Here is a 16,839-nt window from a genome sequence, read left to right on the forward strand (position 1 = left end):
AGCATTTTATAGCCCTCGCGGCTCTCTTATTGTTACACACCTCTGCTTAGATAATGATTATGTTTCCATCGATTGAAGGGTGAGTTCCTTATGCAAGACGGGCGTAAGAATCAGGTGGGCCAAGGATGCAGCTGTTGTCAAGTGATGTAGCCTCCCTGTATCTTGGGGATGCAGCATTTGATGGGATAGCTTTATCGTGTCCGAGGGCCTGGTGTTGGCCAGGTACCATCCTGAGCAGCCGTTCTCAGAGCTGCCTCACACCACTGCAGTGAGAAGCCGCTAAGGCAGAGCGGCAGAATTCCTAGAGAGTCTGGGTGTGAGCACTGATCTCCTAAAAATAGGAGTTTGCAACAGAAAACAAACATGTCTGTAACTAAGAGAACATATATCCCTACATGACGAGCTCTGGGCCACCCTGGATGGGAACATAAACGCATGCAGAAACAGAAGGTGTCCTTATGTGTAGCAGCAGCATAGAAATGTGCACGTGGGACCTGTGCCGCGGGAGGACACGGGGCTGGGAGAGAAGTGTTTTGCATTGACAATCTCCAGTGTAAACTCCTAAGGGCTCCTATTGGTAGGTGGTGCTGAGAGTTCCAACCTATAATCATTTACTGAGCAGGAGGCAGAAGCAGGAGCAACGGGAGCGCCAAAGCCAGAGCCTTTGTTTACTGGGTTCCAGCAGGAATGGCGGGGCAGGGCAGGAGAAGGGGTTTAGGATGGGCCAGTTTGAATAGTTCCTCCAAGGTCTTCAGGTTGGGATCTGTCGGGGCTCTGGGCTGTGTAGAGCAGGGGAAATATTGTCTGTGTGCGTGCACTTGAGAAGGAAGTGCTGGGCTGGGATATGCTGGCTTGCAGAGGACAGGCTTGCTGCCAGCAGCACCCTGGCTGTCTCTCGGAGGCACTCAGCCATGGCAGGCGTGGTCTCTGACCAGTCACTGAGGCTGCCGATGCCAGAGCACCGAGAATACAAAAACCAGGGAAATATAGTTTATATGATCCTGTGACGAAAGGATGCCAAACAAATACAGAATCTGTGAAAACAAAGAACAGCTACCTTAAGGCCAGGTGTACATGCATAGAGTGTCCTGTGAATTTGACGAGTAGAATTAATTTGGTCTTTCTTTTTTCTTACGTAGAATTTTTAAACCTTTTTTCAAACTCTTCATCCTGTGTAGATTTAAAAAAAAAGTTATAGTGAAGCTGCTTTGCCTTCAGTGTTTGAAATTTGCTTCTTAATGTAATGCAATAGAATTTGCTCTTTCTGGTGCACGGCTAGGAATGTGGACGAATGTGTGTGTTGAAGCATCAGTACTGCCTAGACGCAGAATGAGTCCATCACCCCTGCATTTCCTCAGACTGCCTTTTTGTCATCCCTTCTCCCCATCTCTGACTTCTTCAGCCTTTGATCTGCTGTGCATCTCCACGGGTTTGCCTCTTCCAGAGAGTTGTATAATTGGAATCATAAAGTAAGCAGCATTTGAATCTGACTTCCGTCATTGAGCATAAAACGTTTGGGTTTCTTCATGAATACGTTCCCATGTTGTAGAGGTACCAGTTTACCCATCCACTTGAGAAGGACATTTCAGTTGTTTCCAGTTTTTAGCACTTAAGAACAAAGCTGCTATAAACTTCCACATGCAGGGTTTTGCTGGGCCATATAATCGGTGTATGTGTGACTTTATAAGAAATTGCCAAACTGTTTTTGCAGAGTGGCTGTGCTAGTTTGCATTCCTTCTGGCAGTGTGGGAGAATTCCAGCTGCTTCCTGTCTCAGCCACCTTGGCAAAAACAAGAGCAATTTTTAAAAACTTCTAGCCATTCTGTTCAGGTACGTGGCGGTATCTCACTATAGTCTTCATCGGCACTTCCTGATGACTGATGGAACTGAACCTCTTTCCATGTACTTACTTTCCATCTCTTTTGATAAAGCTGCTGTTCAAACTTTTGCGATTATTAAAGCTGTTGCTTTCTTGTTGTTAAGCTCTGAGACTTCCTTATATATTCTGGGTAGAAGTCGTTGTCAGGTGACCTGCAGGTATTTTCTCTCAGCTGGGGGCAACATTTCCACTTTTCTAAACACTGGCTTTTGCAGAGTAAATGTTCTAAATTTGGACAAAGTCCAGCTGATCAACCTTTCCTTCATGAGTTTGCTCTTGGTGTGCTGCTTCAGAGCTCTGCCTCACCCGAGAGTTTGCCCAAGATTTTCCTCATTCATTCACCGCTCCTCTGCTCACACAGCTCCTCGGACACCTAATATGTGCTTTCTCCTCCTCACGCGATTCTCCAGCTCTCCCAACCCCAGCTGAGCGTTCTGGGCTTCCGTTCTGATCCACCCCACCGCACTGCTCCCACTCTAAATGCCAACCTCAGGCTGCTGGTGCTTCTGATCCACAAGCTATAAATCAGAAGTTCCCATGACCCCTTCCTCAGGCTCAGTAGTTTGCCAGAATGCTTCACAGAGCTCAAGCACGCTCTGATATTTACCAGTTTATTTAAAAGACTACAATTCTGGGAGAGCCAGGTGGCAGAGACGCATAGGACTAGGTATGCGGGCAGGGGACTGGAACTTCCGGGTACTCTACTCTCCCGGGACCCTAACATTTCCAGCCACTTCGTAGCTCTGCAAATCTCCTTAATGAGGTGTTTTCGTAAGCACTCAATCTCCAGGGTGAGCTCCTAAGATCAGTAGATGGGGCTAAGAGTTCCAACCTATAATCGTTTACTCTTCCGGGTGACAGCCCCATCCCAAGGCTATGTAGGGGTCTTATCCGAGGTCACTCTATGAGTATAAACTCAAGGATGACCCAAGCAGGCTCATAATGAAAAACAAAAGACACTCTTATCACTCAGGAAAGCCCAAAGGCTTTTAGGGGCCCTGTGCCAAGGACCTGGAGCAAAGACCAAATACATTTCTTATCATACTACAATTTCCTTCTAAGTTTTATATTTTACATTTAAATCTGTGATCCACCTTGAGTTAGTTTTTATATAAGATGTGGGGTATGGGTTCAGGTTCTATTTTCTGCCTGCGAATCTCCAATTGTTCCAGCACCATGTGTTGAAAATGGAATTATTTCTCCACCAAATTAGTTGCCTTTGCACCTTTGTCAAAAGTCAGCTTAGCATTTTCCAGGGTTCGGGGGTGGCAGAGGCAGAAGGGTGTGGCCATAAAGGTGGCACAAGGGAGGTCTCTGTGGTGTGGCATAGTCCTGCACCTTGACTGTACTGATGGTCACACGCGTCGACAGACGTCAGAAATAGTACACAGCTCTGCACACATTTGGCTTTGACGTTGTACTATAATTAAAAAGGTGTAGTCAGTGGAGCAGGGGAAGCTTAGTAAAAGTACATGGGACCTTTTAGAGCTTTCAATGATACGAACAGCCCGCTTAGTAAAAGCATGTGTACTATCTTTGCAACTTCTTGCGAATTTATCATTACCCTGAAATAAAAAGTTACAAATTGGTTGACTGTATCTGCGCATCTATTTCAGGACTCCGTTTTGATTCATGGTTTTTGTCTGTCCTTGCCGTTGCTGTGCTCTTGCTTGTTTCCTATCATTCATGAGTCATGAAGCCAGGTGGCGTGAGTCATCCAGCTCCTTCTTCTTTTTCAAAACGGCATCTTTTGCATTTGCGTGTGGCTCTTAGAATCGGCTTGTCGGTTTCTACAAAAAGGTCTGTTGGGATTTTGACTGGGGTCGCCATGAATCTATAGATCAGTATTAAAATATTAAAAGTATTAAGTCTGCTGATGATCTTCCTTTCATTTTCCATTTTCAAGTTTAGCTTTCACTTTTTGGCTTTTAATGTAAAATTCCTCTTGGCCTTCAACAGCTTAAGATGAGAAAGCGGACTTAGGAGTCCTGGTGAGTGTGGGTAGCCCCTTCCCTCCCGTTTAGAGGAGAGGAATCAGGCAGACGCAGCCTGGCGGGCTCTACTGGTGAGCATGCTGGCTGAGAGGGAAAGTTACTTCTGCCCAACACAGAGTTGTACATCAGTGTATCTTTTTAGATGCCCCGTGTTGCCATAGCAACACAGAAGCCATTTTTAACCTGATAACTTCTGGTTACCTGTCCTATAACTCCCATCAGATGGCTTAAAACCTTTAGGAAAAAAAGGCATGGGTAGGTTCAGGGTTCTTTTTTTTCTTTCTTACATTATAGATGTAATTTTTGAAATATTAAAAAAATATATAAAATATTCAAACTGTTTTCAGAAGCGAAGGAGGAAGTCATGGGCCCCAAGCAGGTTAACAAAGGAATAGGTAGCAATCAAATTCCACTCAATGTAGGTCCTTGCGGACATGGCCTATCACAGTTATGAGTTTATATCGCAGTACCTGGTATTTATTCGGGTAGTTCAATACCTAAATAAATTTTTTTCCGTAATTTCTTTTCACCTACAGTCTTTGGCCCTAATTTATCTTTTTCATTCCAGGGTAGATTTATCACTCGACTAATACTATATACCAGTAATGATGAACCTTTTAGAGTTTTCAGTGATACAAACAGCCCGCTGAGGCATGCCTGCCATAGGTTCGCCACCACTGCTATATACTAATGGTAGAAAGTCCACATTCTTTTATGTCTGACCAAGAATCAACTTTTACAGTAATCAATGAGGAATAAAAAAATATATAAGGTTGCTAGTTAAAGGCCTCGGGGGATGTGTTTCAGAGCTAAGAGTGAGGAGTCCTTGTCCCTGGTGGTTAGGAGTAACCAGAGGATGTGATACCAAGGGGTCCCTGGGTGAGACAGCAAGCATCATGCCCAGGTCAGACCTGCCATAGAGGAGCAGAAAGGGCCAGTTGGGGATATGTCAGCCTCCTCTAGATGTGTGGGTATTTGTTCATCAGCAGAATTGTTAGTTTATGAAAACCCCTTTGCTATGACCACCCCTGGCCCTCCGTGCAAGGTCAATTAGGGACACTACCACACTGTTCAAGAGGGTTGTCACTCTAGGATGGCTCTTTTCAGTACACGCTCTGTGGGTATTCTGCATTCTACCTTTATTTTGATATTCACCAAGCCACACATTATTGGGATTCTCAGTCCAGACTTCTAGGCCTCAGCACAGCCCTTGATTTTGGTGATTGAAAAGTATACCTTCAGTTGGGAACTTTGAATAAAAAGCTACCTAAAAAGGACCTGTCTTCTCAGTAGCCTAGAACTGAATACCCTGATCAAAGTCGCCGTTTTGTCACAGGCTGTAGGCCAGTTTGGTATTCCTCGTCTGAAAGGGAAAAATAGAAAGAGACGCTGAAATAGTTCCCTGCTATACAGTGACCGTCTTTGGTTACAAATGTCTCACAACGCAAAGCAGAAATATTGTTTAATACTAGAACTAGATAAGCTCTTTAATGGTCTGTGAGGAATATATTTTATTTTTTTTTTCCCCTTACAGATCATCATGTTAAACTCTGTTTCCGACCTTCACAGCTACATTGACAAAAGCCAGCTGACTCAGGAGCTAGGGGGAACTTTGGAATACCGCCACAGCCAGTGGCTAAATCATCGCACTGTGAGTATCAGCCTGTGTGGGTTTCACGGCCTCGCCTTTGTGTTCAGAAGCCAGGGGAAGCTAAAGGTCACTGCCCACGACTGCCTGATGCTAGGACAACTGGAATTTCTCAGCCAGAGGGCGGGTGGAAGTACGGTTTAAGGGAAAGGCTGAGGTTTGCTCTGCTGGCTGCCTAAGCCCCCTGCAACTTCTGACTTGGGAGTTTTGAGAATCTTGACCTAGGGTGCATTTGGGGAGTTTTCAAAAATACCATTATGTGCAAAATATACGTCACGGAAATTACTTGATTTAGGATGGGTCTCAGACATTAGCAATTCATAAAACTCCCCGGGTGATTCCTGTGTATAATGGACAGGAAGCCAGAATTAGCTGCATTTGAGTACTGTCCCCCTTACTCACTGTCCGGCTGCAAGGGAGTTACTAAGCCCCTCCATGCTTGGTTCCTCCCTGTGAAAATGAGACCGATGCCCTGCTTCCCTGCTGGGAGTCGCGTTGCCCCCCTCCCCACAAGGCATTTGCTGATGTCGTTAGATAGCTTCTGTCCTAGTTTTAGGCTTCGAGTGTGTGGGGGCCAGGGACCCTGTTAACACCTTGCACAAATGTTGCTCCACAGCAAATAATTATCCAGCTCAAAATGAGAGTAGGGCCAATATTGAGAACCACTGACCTAACAAAAGCTACCTGAGTATATGATGCGGAGAGTGATACAGAGCTTGATATACAAAGTGTGATTAAAATACACAGTGAATGCTTAAAATGTTTTTAAATTTGTTACAGTAAAAGACATACTGCCGTTAATCTCCCTCAAATCCCTCTCCCTCACTGCAGATGCATCTGTCCCGCCACTCTTGCCACTTTCTTAAGCAGCTGTGGAAGTTCTCTTTTGTGAGTGTCTTTAGTTGCACTGCCCCAGCTGCCTTAATGTCCTGAATCAATTCAGAATGTTTCCCTTTCACAGTCATTTTGACTTTGAGCAAGAGCCAGAAACTGCACAGTGCCAGATGCACTGAAAAAGTGGTGAAGATACATCACTGTGTTTTTACCTAACAGAAATGGACATAAACTGCCAGGCGTGGTGGCACACGCCTGTAATCCCAGCACGTGGGAGGCTGAGGCAGGAGGACCTTTGCGACTTCGAGACCTGCCTGGGCTAGTGAGCTCAAGGCCAGGCTGAACTGCATAGCAAGACCCTGTCTCAAAACAAAACAAAACAAAAAAAATTGACATAAATGTTTGATCAATGAGAGGTGATCAAACCACATGGTGAATTTTTAAACAAAAAATTTATTACAGTCAAATACACATTGCCATGAAATCCCCTCAAAATACGACCCCTTGCTTCAAACATACATCCCATTGTTCTCGGCAGTGCGTCTTTCACTGTGGTAAGTTTTTTGAAAAATTGAACATTTTTTTATCATTCTTTGTATGGTAATTTCCTTTTTCCCACTTATTTGTATTGGTGGTTGTTATGCTAATCTAGAAGTTTCAGTAATATTGAGGGAAGATAAAACTTACGACTAAGAGTTGACTATTAGTGTGCCCCTTGGTCCTGAGTTACGCGTGCTAGGATCCAGGTGATAGTATTCAGAAACAGAGCTTTCGGGTGACTAAGTCATGAGAACTCTACCCGCATGAGTGGGATTAGTGCCTTTGTAAGAGGTTGAAGAGAGTGGCTTTGGGCTTCTCCTGCCTGTGAAGATGCAGAGAAGGCACCATCTTGTGAGGAACCATGCTCTCACCAGATTCCAAAGCTGCTATGCCTTGACCTTGGACTTCCCACCTTCAAAACTGGTGACTCCTAAGTAATCTCGTTGGAGTGGGAGTTGAAGAATGGTCAATTCTTATTTTTTTTTAATGGAGAGAAGATCTCACCATGTAGTTCAGGCTGGCCTTGAACTTACTGTGTAGTCCAGGCTGGCCTCGAACATGCAGAGATCCTCCTGTCTCAGCCTCCCGAGTGCTGGGATTACAGGCATGTGCCATCACGCCCAGCTCAAATCTTTTTTGAACCAAGATAACTTGTAGCAAATACATTTTAAAGATGTATACCTTGACATCAAAGATCAAAATAATTCTTTAAGAATTTAGAGAGCTAAAGAAGGCTAAGATCAAGAAGACTGGTTAGTTAGAGACAGCTTAAGCATATGTGTGCACACTTCCTGCCCTGCTAGACCTAGTTTGTAGCCTAGTTTGTGGTTTTGTGGTTGTGAGTGTGTTCAAATACATGCTAACATGCAACTAGTACCAAAAGACCAGCAATATTCTTTAGATGCCTCCTACATGTTTTTATGTAGACTTTTATATATACACATGTAACTGGGAATAATTAGAGTAGAAACACATACGAATATTGTTTTTTATCTTATGATTACCATATATAGATCCATTTTCTGCATGTATATGTGCCAGTGTGCTTCTTGGATATCACATCTTTGAATGAGAGACTCATAGAAAATCAGATCTCAAAAGGCACTAAAGATTATTTACTTGAATCACTTCATTTTACAGACAAGGCAACTGACCTTCAGAGTAAAAAGGAGACTCATCCGAGGTCGGGTGGCCAACCAAGCTCTTTTTTAATTCTCCTACCAGGGTCAGGTTCTCTGTGCCATTTCCAAAGTGGTTATTCATGGGATATCACGGAATCAAATTAAATTGTTAATAGGTAACCTCCACGGGACACACTGGCTCTCTTCTGTTTTCAAAGTGACATTTGCAGGCCTCCACCTGACACTCCGGGTCACCATTATTAGTACCACACCTGTAAGGGACTCCGCTGTCCCCAGGGTTCCCTCGTGTCTGCAGTTCTTTTTTGATTCTCAAAAAAACCTCACGTGACTGCATGTAGCTCAAGCATAGATCACTTGCTCAGCATGCCTGAGGTGGATGGTTGGCCCCAGGTTCAATCTCCAGCACTAAAAGGAAAAAAATCCCCTCAAGCCCTGCAGAACAGAGAGTGTTACCCCTTCTTTCAAATGAGGACTCCAGGGCCCAACGGCATTACCGGGCTTAGCCAAGATCATACCGTCAGCGAGGATCAGGAGCTGGACTCTAATTCACATCTCCAGCTCTCAGGGCCAAGGTCTTCCTTGGATCTAGTTTTCACTCCCGTTTTGCTAAATGCAGTTTTGACTACCAAGAACTGACAAAGTGCAGTGCTTACGAATACAGCCCCGGAGCCAGGTCACCTGGCTTCAATCCCACTTCTACCATTTATTGTTTTATGTGACCTCAGGGAAATCACTTAACCTCAGCATGCCTTAGTTCCTTATTGGTAGGGTCTAGGTTGATGATAACACCTAACTAGCTGCACTGGGAGAGGAAAATGCATCCTAATCATACATGTTCTTATTATTCCCTTGTAAGTGAGGCTTTTTCTTTGATATTATTCATCATGGGTCATTAGTGACATAATTATAAGTATTAAATTATGTGAACATAATAACTTTGATGTGCTTGAAAGGTTTTCACAATACCTGTCTGGCTTTCCAGACCAGAAGTACTGTCATGTTGAAGGTTGTAGCTGTCCAAGCTCCCGTGCTAACAGGGCAACTCCCCTCTGGCAGTGCTTCAAGTGCACCAGGGGCTGCAGTCGAGAAGACTTTGGTAGGAGGAGGTGGGCAGTGTTCTCGAAGCTTCCTCATGGCAGCCCCCGTGATGACCTCTGGTGTAGTTAGGGCCCCGTCAGATCTGGTGCATTCTTTTTGGTGTGGGTTTGGGTTTTCAGAATCATTCTCTGATAACGTAGAAGAAGAGGTCATTTCTTCCCAAATGAAAGTTCAGTAGGTCTCTTTGCTTTTTCTATGCACCCGTTGGACTGTTGTTTACGGGTCCCGTGTAGTGTGTGAAAGGCGCAGTGCCATGGCCTGGGGTGCGGAGTGAAGGTGGCGTGGTGTTTGCAGAAGAAGCAGGTGTGGGAGTACAATCTGGCAAGCAGGATAATTCCTGCGACTCTAACTGCAGCTAACTGCTCCCAGGGGCGAGATACTTTCTCTAGCCTGGGCCGCGTGTTTCCTGAAGCAGTCTTCTCACATGAAGCTCCCTCACCTGGGATATTAGCTGAGAGGCTGCCGACCGGTTAGCACAGATTCATTTAACAGCAGAATAGAGGCCTAAGTGGAAGGGACACAGAGCAGGCAAATTTAGTAAACCTGTGACAAGACGAGGTCCCCAAACCGCATCTAAAAGAAATGATTCCCTTAAGGGTCATCCTTAAGGATCACCTTTCCCCCCAACTGTCAAGTCCTCTCGAGCATTTGACAGGCTTCTCCTCGGCAGCAGACACGGGCACAGGTGTGCGTGAGGGGCGGGAGAGGAGAGGGAAATGTGGGGGATACAAGAGAAAGTCGGCTTTGTTAAAAAGAAGGTGGGATGACTCTGCCCTTTGCAGTTTTGCACCTAATATAAATTCTGAGTCAGACCTAATGTTCGGTGTTCTTGGGGGTAATGAACAGAGCCCCAGCCTTGCAACAGCTGGCCTTGCTTGGACCCTATCTTCCTACCTTCTTTATTGCCCAAGTAATTTGGTTTTGGGGCAACTCACAACTGTCAGAGCTCCAGTTCCCTCTTCTATAAAATATCTCCCACTCTGCATTGTTGAAATAATACACAAATGTGTGCTGCAAGGGACAGTCTGGGGCCCGTTGCCTGTGCTCTGAGTCCTTCCAATGAGAGAGTCTATTAGTGGAAGTTAATTGTTCTACACTGTTACAATCATCTGACCTTCCAGGCCGTAGAAAATTTTGCGTTGACGTTGAAGACCACTGCGCAGATGCTGCAGACATTTGGGGCCTGCCTGGCCATGACAGAACTGCCCAAAGGCATGCTGTCCACCGAAGACCTCCTCATGTCCCACACCCAGCAGCAGGACAAGGTGCAGGTGAGTGCTCAGAGGCCTCTCAAACGTCACCTCCCGGAGGGGGCCAGGAGCAGAATTCAAGGAGGAACCTTCTCCTTCCTTGCCTTCAGCGACGTGGCGGCCATTGGCCATCTGAGACCCTCCGGATAGGCAGGAGGTGAAGAGAAGAATCTCTGGAGGCCAGAGAATCTTAAACCTAGGGAAGCAACCTAGGAAGGCAAATTCCCATGACTCTGCCCAGGCCAGAGCGAGAAAACTCGGGCTGAAATTGCAGGGGGTGAGAAATTGCAGGGGTGACAAGAGAGTTGACTCAAAGTATGAGCCTTCCAGGGGTTGTCGTGAAGTTTGGGGACAGACTAATAAACTAAGTGCTTTGGTTTCTCAGGGACGTGTCTTTTCATGTGGGAGGAAAAGAACTCCTCTACCGAAGTTGCTCTGAACTGGTTTTAAGGCGTGCCACCCATTAGGTGATTCATGAGAGCACGTCAGAATTTGAACAGAAAGGAGCCTCGGCGGGGTGTTTGGAGCATGCAGTAAGGGAAGTCATCCTGGGCTCCTAACTGCCTGGGTGCCAGCTCCTTTCTCCCTTGAGAAACATGACCAGACTGAACTCCGTATTTCCCAGAAGGTCCGTTATCAATATGGCGGCAAACCCAGGGCGTTGGCATCATACCTGTCCTTGCTGCGTCAAACTTGGCAAAACTCTTCATGCGTGACCCAAAATTTGCAAAATGCTTTACCAAATGATTAATTTGCACATTCATTGAACACAGATCAAGTATTCACCACTGCATGCCAGGAACCACCCCAGCCTCGCACCCCTCCCCCGAAATGCAGCCTTGAGAAACACAGTCTAGTTAGGGGAGTCTCAGAGTCTAGTCACTGGAGCAAATGAGTATCTTCCATGTGCAAGGGAATCACGCTAAATTCCATCTTTAAGGGGTTGTGGTCCGAAAAGAGTTCCAAATGTACTCCCGAGACTATTCTGAGAAGTCGAGTGATTGAGGCGGACACGGTGAAATCCTGACAACATCTTGGAGGTATTCCCAGGAAAAGCCCCTGGGAAGCTTGGCCATTTTCTGTTTCTGACATTCGGGCCAAGTTCACTTCCTCTATTCCTTTGAGGCCCAGGCTGCAGAAAGCTGGGTTTAAAGCGCCTCCGTGAAGTCTGCTAGGAGAGGCGTTGCTAAGACCTCCAGGAGTCTGCAGAGCAGCCAGAGGGCTGGACCACGCTGGGCTCAGCGTCAGGAGGGAACTGCGAAGCCCAGCTCCATTCAGAGGGTTCATGAGCACGGTGCGCTCTCTGCCTCAATGCCTGGACCTGCTGCAGACCAGAAGCACGGAGACAACAAGGAAGGTCTCTGGTGACCAGCAGGCAGAGCATTTTTGCAAGTTTTGGGCCTCCGATTAGAGCCTGGCTCTTCCAGCTTTGATGCAGTGAGAACACATGCAATGCTCTAAGGGGAAAAGTTTTTAAAATGTGGGTTTTAGACATTTCTCGGTAGTAAAAACCAGCCAGACAGGTCCTACTGATTGTGCAGTTGGTTGGCCCAGGAAAGGCAGGGTGAGCAGTGCTCTGTAATTTCAACAGAGACAGAATTTTACAGAGGCCAAGGGGTGGAAAGAACCAGGTTCTGAAATGGATAAGGACATTTCCCTGTGCACGGGGACCAGCAACTCTGGGCAAAGGGTAGTGAGACTTCACACAGGTTACGTACAGGGGCTGCAGAGATAGTGATGTAAAATATGAATTGACATGTATAAGGAATAAATAATTTTACCCTCTAATTATCATGTCTCAATTTGGTTAAATACTCTAATCTGTGAGACAAGTGAAAAGAATTTAGGAAGCTCCATTTAATTAGCCTCGTAGTAAGAAAACAAATGCAGTCTTGCGTAAACTAGTCGATGAGGCTTGTGTTTATAGTTCATGCCGCCTTATAACCATGGCAAAAACTCATTCCCATTTGAGAATAAAATTCTTAAAATAATTTAATATGTTCAGATATTCATCTTGATTAAGAACGTTAAGTGAATTTGGATTAGAAACATTGTTCTGTCTTTCTTTTACCAAATAATATTCTATTAGAGACAATACAGAGGATTCTTAGGGACTTTTGTGATTAGTAATTATTGGCCTAATGTCAATTTGATTTCTTTGTTCTTTGTCTTGTAACTTAAAAGCAAGGATATATTTTAAAAAGCAAGAATATCAAAATTCTTAGACCTGAGTTAAGCATTTCCTCTTTCTCAACTAAAAATGCCTTGAAGAGAAAAATGGTCTATATTAGAAAAGGAAATAACTGTTCTTTAAACCATTATTAATAATTTAGTAGTTTCTGGTTATTTATATGAAATTTATTTTACTTATTAGTGTTTTTGCCTAACTTTTAACCAAAGAGTCTACAAGAATAGTAAGTTGAATAGTTCGTTTTCCATTTGGAAAACACCTTTTCCAAGTGAAGAACCTATACAATGTAAGAGTCATCCCTTACAATGTGAACTTTTAAATCTCCTTAAATAGCTGTGAAAGTCACAGCCTGTGAATTACTGATTTCTCCCAGCCTGGAGAGCCGCTAAACAGCTGGGAGATTTGGCTTGATTGCTCGGTTTACTTTCTCCTGGGGATATTCAGAGCTCTTATCTTAGATCTATATGCTCACTCAATGGCCCCTGCAAGCTGTTCAAGAAGGAGCGCCATTGGACTGAAGCTTTTTTACAGCCTCATTTGCCAATTCTCTGTGGAGTGATCACTCTGTTTTTCAACACCAAAAGAATCCCTTTTCTGCTGGCCACCAGTGGTATCTGCTTATACTGAAAAAGAACAAAAAATCAAACTCAAAATATTCACAGCAGAACAATCTTATGAAACTTTTAAGAAATTTTGACTGGGAAAAGGGCGGTCCTCTAGAACCGTAAATTCCCTCCCGTTAGGCTGAACCCCCTTGGGCTCTGATTCCACTGCTGCAGTCAGCCGGCGTCCCCGACTTCCACATAGAATGTGCTATTTTGCACCCAAGCAGATTGCGGGCACTGGGCTTCCTTCAGTGATCTGAAACCCTGTTTTCTCTGTGACTTCACTATCCCATCTGAGGGCAGGAAGGAAGAGTGAGTCCTGTACAGACAAGCAGCTTTAGCGTGGGCTGGGTTCCTGATGAACGAGAACACACACACACACACACACACACACACACACACACAGACTTAGCACATGCATGCAAACACACACACTCAGTTGATTCTTCTCCAAGGCGATGCCTACATTTCCTGAGGATGGGAACTGTCCCTGGCTGTGGCTCTCTCACTCTGCAAGCAGCACTTACCCTGCCACTGCAGGGAGCATGAATTTATATATAAGGGCAGGAAGCCAGCGCCCTGAGCTCCTCTTCCACCCAGGCTGAGGGCTGGAAAGAAAAAGAAAGAAAGAAAGAAAGAAAGAAAGAAAGAAAGAAAGAAAGAAAGAAAGAAAGAAAGAAAGAAAGAAAGAAGAAAAAAAGAAAAAAAGGAAGAAAGAAAAAGAAAGAAAAGAAAGAAGTCCCCAAACTGATGGATTTGTCTTTCCATGTAACCAAACCTCCGTTTTTGGGCGGGGTGACTTACCTTTACCCTTTCGAGGGACCGTCATTCCTCCACCTCTCCCTTTGTTTTTCAGCAGATTTTGTGACCCTCCTGAAGCTGTGATCCGGGCCACAGTCTCCGCTTTTACCTTTTTTAGCATGCTGGAGATGCACAGTGTGTGCCCTCCGGTCTTAGATCCCCCTGCCCTGTCTCACACGTTCTCCTGATTCTCTGCAGCGCCCTGGGTGTGCCCTCCCTTCCAGCTTCCCCTTCCAACCTCCCCTTCGGCCCTGGCCCTGGCCGTTCACCTGTCCGCCTTTAGCCTCTCCGCCCTCCTGCCCATCTCTGCATCACCAAATGTGCGTGCAGGGATGCAAACCTACCAACGATGGTGCACAGTCCTGCTAGAGGCTCTGGGTGGGAAAATCCAAGGCTCTTTTTAGTGAGTAGGAGGAAGAAGAGGCTAAGAACACCGTCTCGTGAGTACTTTACCCCCATTATATCTAATTAGTTTTAGTCATCTGCAACCTGACTCCTATTAGACTGTTACTGTCCTATCCACCCTGCAAATATTTAATGAGCACGGATGAGATAAGAAATGCAGACGGACATTTGAGAGTGGAAAAGAAGGGCTGTGTCTCATTCTCAGGCAGGAGAGCAGCCAGGTGGGCGGCTTGAGGCACCACTTGGGATGGACAGAGCCTGGAGGAATCCAGAGACCTCTGAGGGGCTGCCGTGGAGAAGTGAAGGCTGTCAGCCACCAGGCCTAGGGACAAGTTTGAGGTTGGGTATGGACAGCATAGCCCTTCCGCTGCAGTGAGATGGGAGACAAGGAACAGATAGATCGTTGGGATGAGGCGGTCCAGGGCCACAGCGGGAACAGCGTGGGGAAGCCCAGATCTCCTGTCCCAGAGAATGAGCTGCTGCTCGGTGCTCAGGCACGGAGGTGACCGCTTGGCGTGAGCCTCGGAAGCGTGGGTTTCTTCTAACTGCTGAGTGCATCTGTGACCCAGGAACAGAACCCAGAATCCCCAAGAGTGAAATTCTAGGCCAGGCTGTGCTCCTTTGGGCTTGCAGTCTGGACCTCGTGGTTCAGGCTCAGAGCCAAGAGAGATGACCTGCCCTGCCCGAGGAGAGGACTCAAGTTGTCGGAAGCAAATAGCGCCCCCAGTAGCACAGCCCTGAGTCCCCATGTTAACGAGCCCAGTGGCGTTGCCTTGGAAACACAGACCTAAATTACTGTCTGTGTCTGAGGAGGGAGCGGAAGGAGCGGGTGTGCTGATGAGCCCACGTGAAGTATCTTCCTGGTCCACTAGCAAATGTCACGTTGTTCCCGTTCGGCCATGTCTAGCACTTTACATTCCATATCTGTCGCTTTCTTGTTTCTGGCCACTACCTTTGATTTTATTAACCAGTTTTGCTTTTAGTTTATAACAACAGCTTACGATACACAATAAATAATAGATGTTGCTTTTGGAGAGGGAACGTAGACAGGCTGGGCACAAAAGACCTGCCTTTACTGGTATCCAACCTTTTGTATATTTTGAATTTTGTACTGTATGTATATCAAGGGTACATTATTTCTTGAAAGCCGCATCTTAACTTCAGCATTTAATTTCCTAAATGAAAAGTCCACTGATCTACCATTTCCCTCACAGCCCCCCATATCAAGAATTAGTTTTTTGTTAATTCCTTCAACAAGAGTCTTTTTCTTTTTTTTAGGGTGAGCTGAAATTACTTGGAAAGCAAGGGGCCACATTGCTATCTTGTGTCCAAGACCCAGCAACCAAAAATTTCCCCAGCAAACTCAATCCCAGTGAACTTGAGAATATAGCTACCATGGAAAGGTGAGTAAGACAGGATTTGCTTTTTGAGGAGAGACTATGTAGACCTGGTGTTCTGAACTAGCCAAGAACAGATCGGAACAGCTACTATTGGACTCAGTTGGCCTCAGATGGAAGAACAATTGAGACACAAAGGGAAAAAGACCAGGCCCACCTGACCTCCACCCACAGAGATCTTTTCAGGAAAAGAATTTCATTCCTTCTTCTTACCATACACTCTCATCCTGGGATTTCAAGAGAGGTGGTAGTACTTGTTGAGTTTTATTTCCAAATAACTTTGGCTTGGTGCTATGAGACCACATGCGTGGTCTCAAATAGGAAAAACAAAAGAAGGCATATAGGTACATGCGGTCACCTGGGACCCATTTTAAAGCATGGAGCCTGTTTCTGAGGTTGTCTCTGCCTGCTCTTCTGGTGTCCTGCCTGGAAAACAGAAGGTGCAGGGACCCACCGAACCATCGGTGATACTCTTTCTTGATGCAGCTCTTGCTGCAGTTGGTAACACTGATGGAAACCATAGGTGAGATATAGAAATATGTATAGACCTCAGAAATGCATGCTAATATTAGGTTGTCTTTTCATTCTTTCTTGAAAGGTTATTAGTTCAATTGGGAGAAACAGAAAAAGCCTTCAATCAGTTTTGGTTTGAGCATCACCTGAAGCTTAACCAGTGCCTACAACTACAGCGCTTTGAGCACAATTTTTGCAAGGTATTGTTTTCTTTCTAAATATAACTTCCCTTTTTCTCTTGATACAGACCTCTGACTGTCTCCTTCTTCTCAGATGCTTGGGGACTTGGTTTTTCTTTTCTCAGGAATTCATCTCCCTGTTTATATCTTTGCTTCATCCTAGTCCCTCTTTCCTGGCGTTTTCAGTGGGGAGCAGTGTTCTAGGACCCCATCTTCTTGTGGACGTACATGGCGTTTCATTGCCTTCTTTAGAGACTGATAGTCTGTTGAATGCAGTTCTAATATTGCACCTACACGTGTCTCCACCCCACCCAGAGAGACTTAATGTGAAAAGTAATGAAGTGGAAAAAGAGAGAGAGAGAG

The 16,839-nt window shown here is 45.4% G+C and overlaps 1 protein-coding gene across 11 annotated transcripts in view; it reads left to right on the top strand.

The window, feature by feature from the left end:
* The window catches only part of Mcf2l2 (MCF.2 cell line derived transforming sequence-like 2), a 223,572-nt gene that overhangs the window by 74,103 nt on the left and 132,630 nt on the right, over positions 1-16,839 (top strand). For all 11 annotated transcript variants that reach the window (XM_013513459.1, XM_013513464.1, XM_013513458.1 and 8 more), the window contains 4 exons: positions 5,408-5,524; positions 10,257-10,406; positions 15,666-15,790; positions 16,383-16,497. In XM_013513459.1, coding sequence (XP_013368913.1) covers positions 5,408-5,524; positions 10,257-10,406; positions 15,666-15,790; positions 16,383-16,497 — 507 coding nt within the window. The remainder of the gene's footprint in view (positions 1-5,407; positions 5,525-10,256; positions 10,407-15,665; positions 15,791-16,382; positions 16,498-16,839) is intronic.

The sequence above is a fragment of the Chinchilla lanigera genome, unplaced genomic scaffold (assembly GCF_000276665.1).
Source record: "Chinchilla lanigera isolate Chin_1 unplaced genomic scaffold, ChiLan1.0 scaffold00019, whole genome shotgun sequence".
NCBI lineage: Eukaryota > Metazoa > Chordata > Mammalia > Rodentia > Chinchillidae > Chinchilla > Chinchilla lanigera.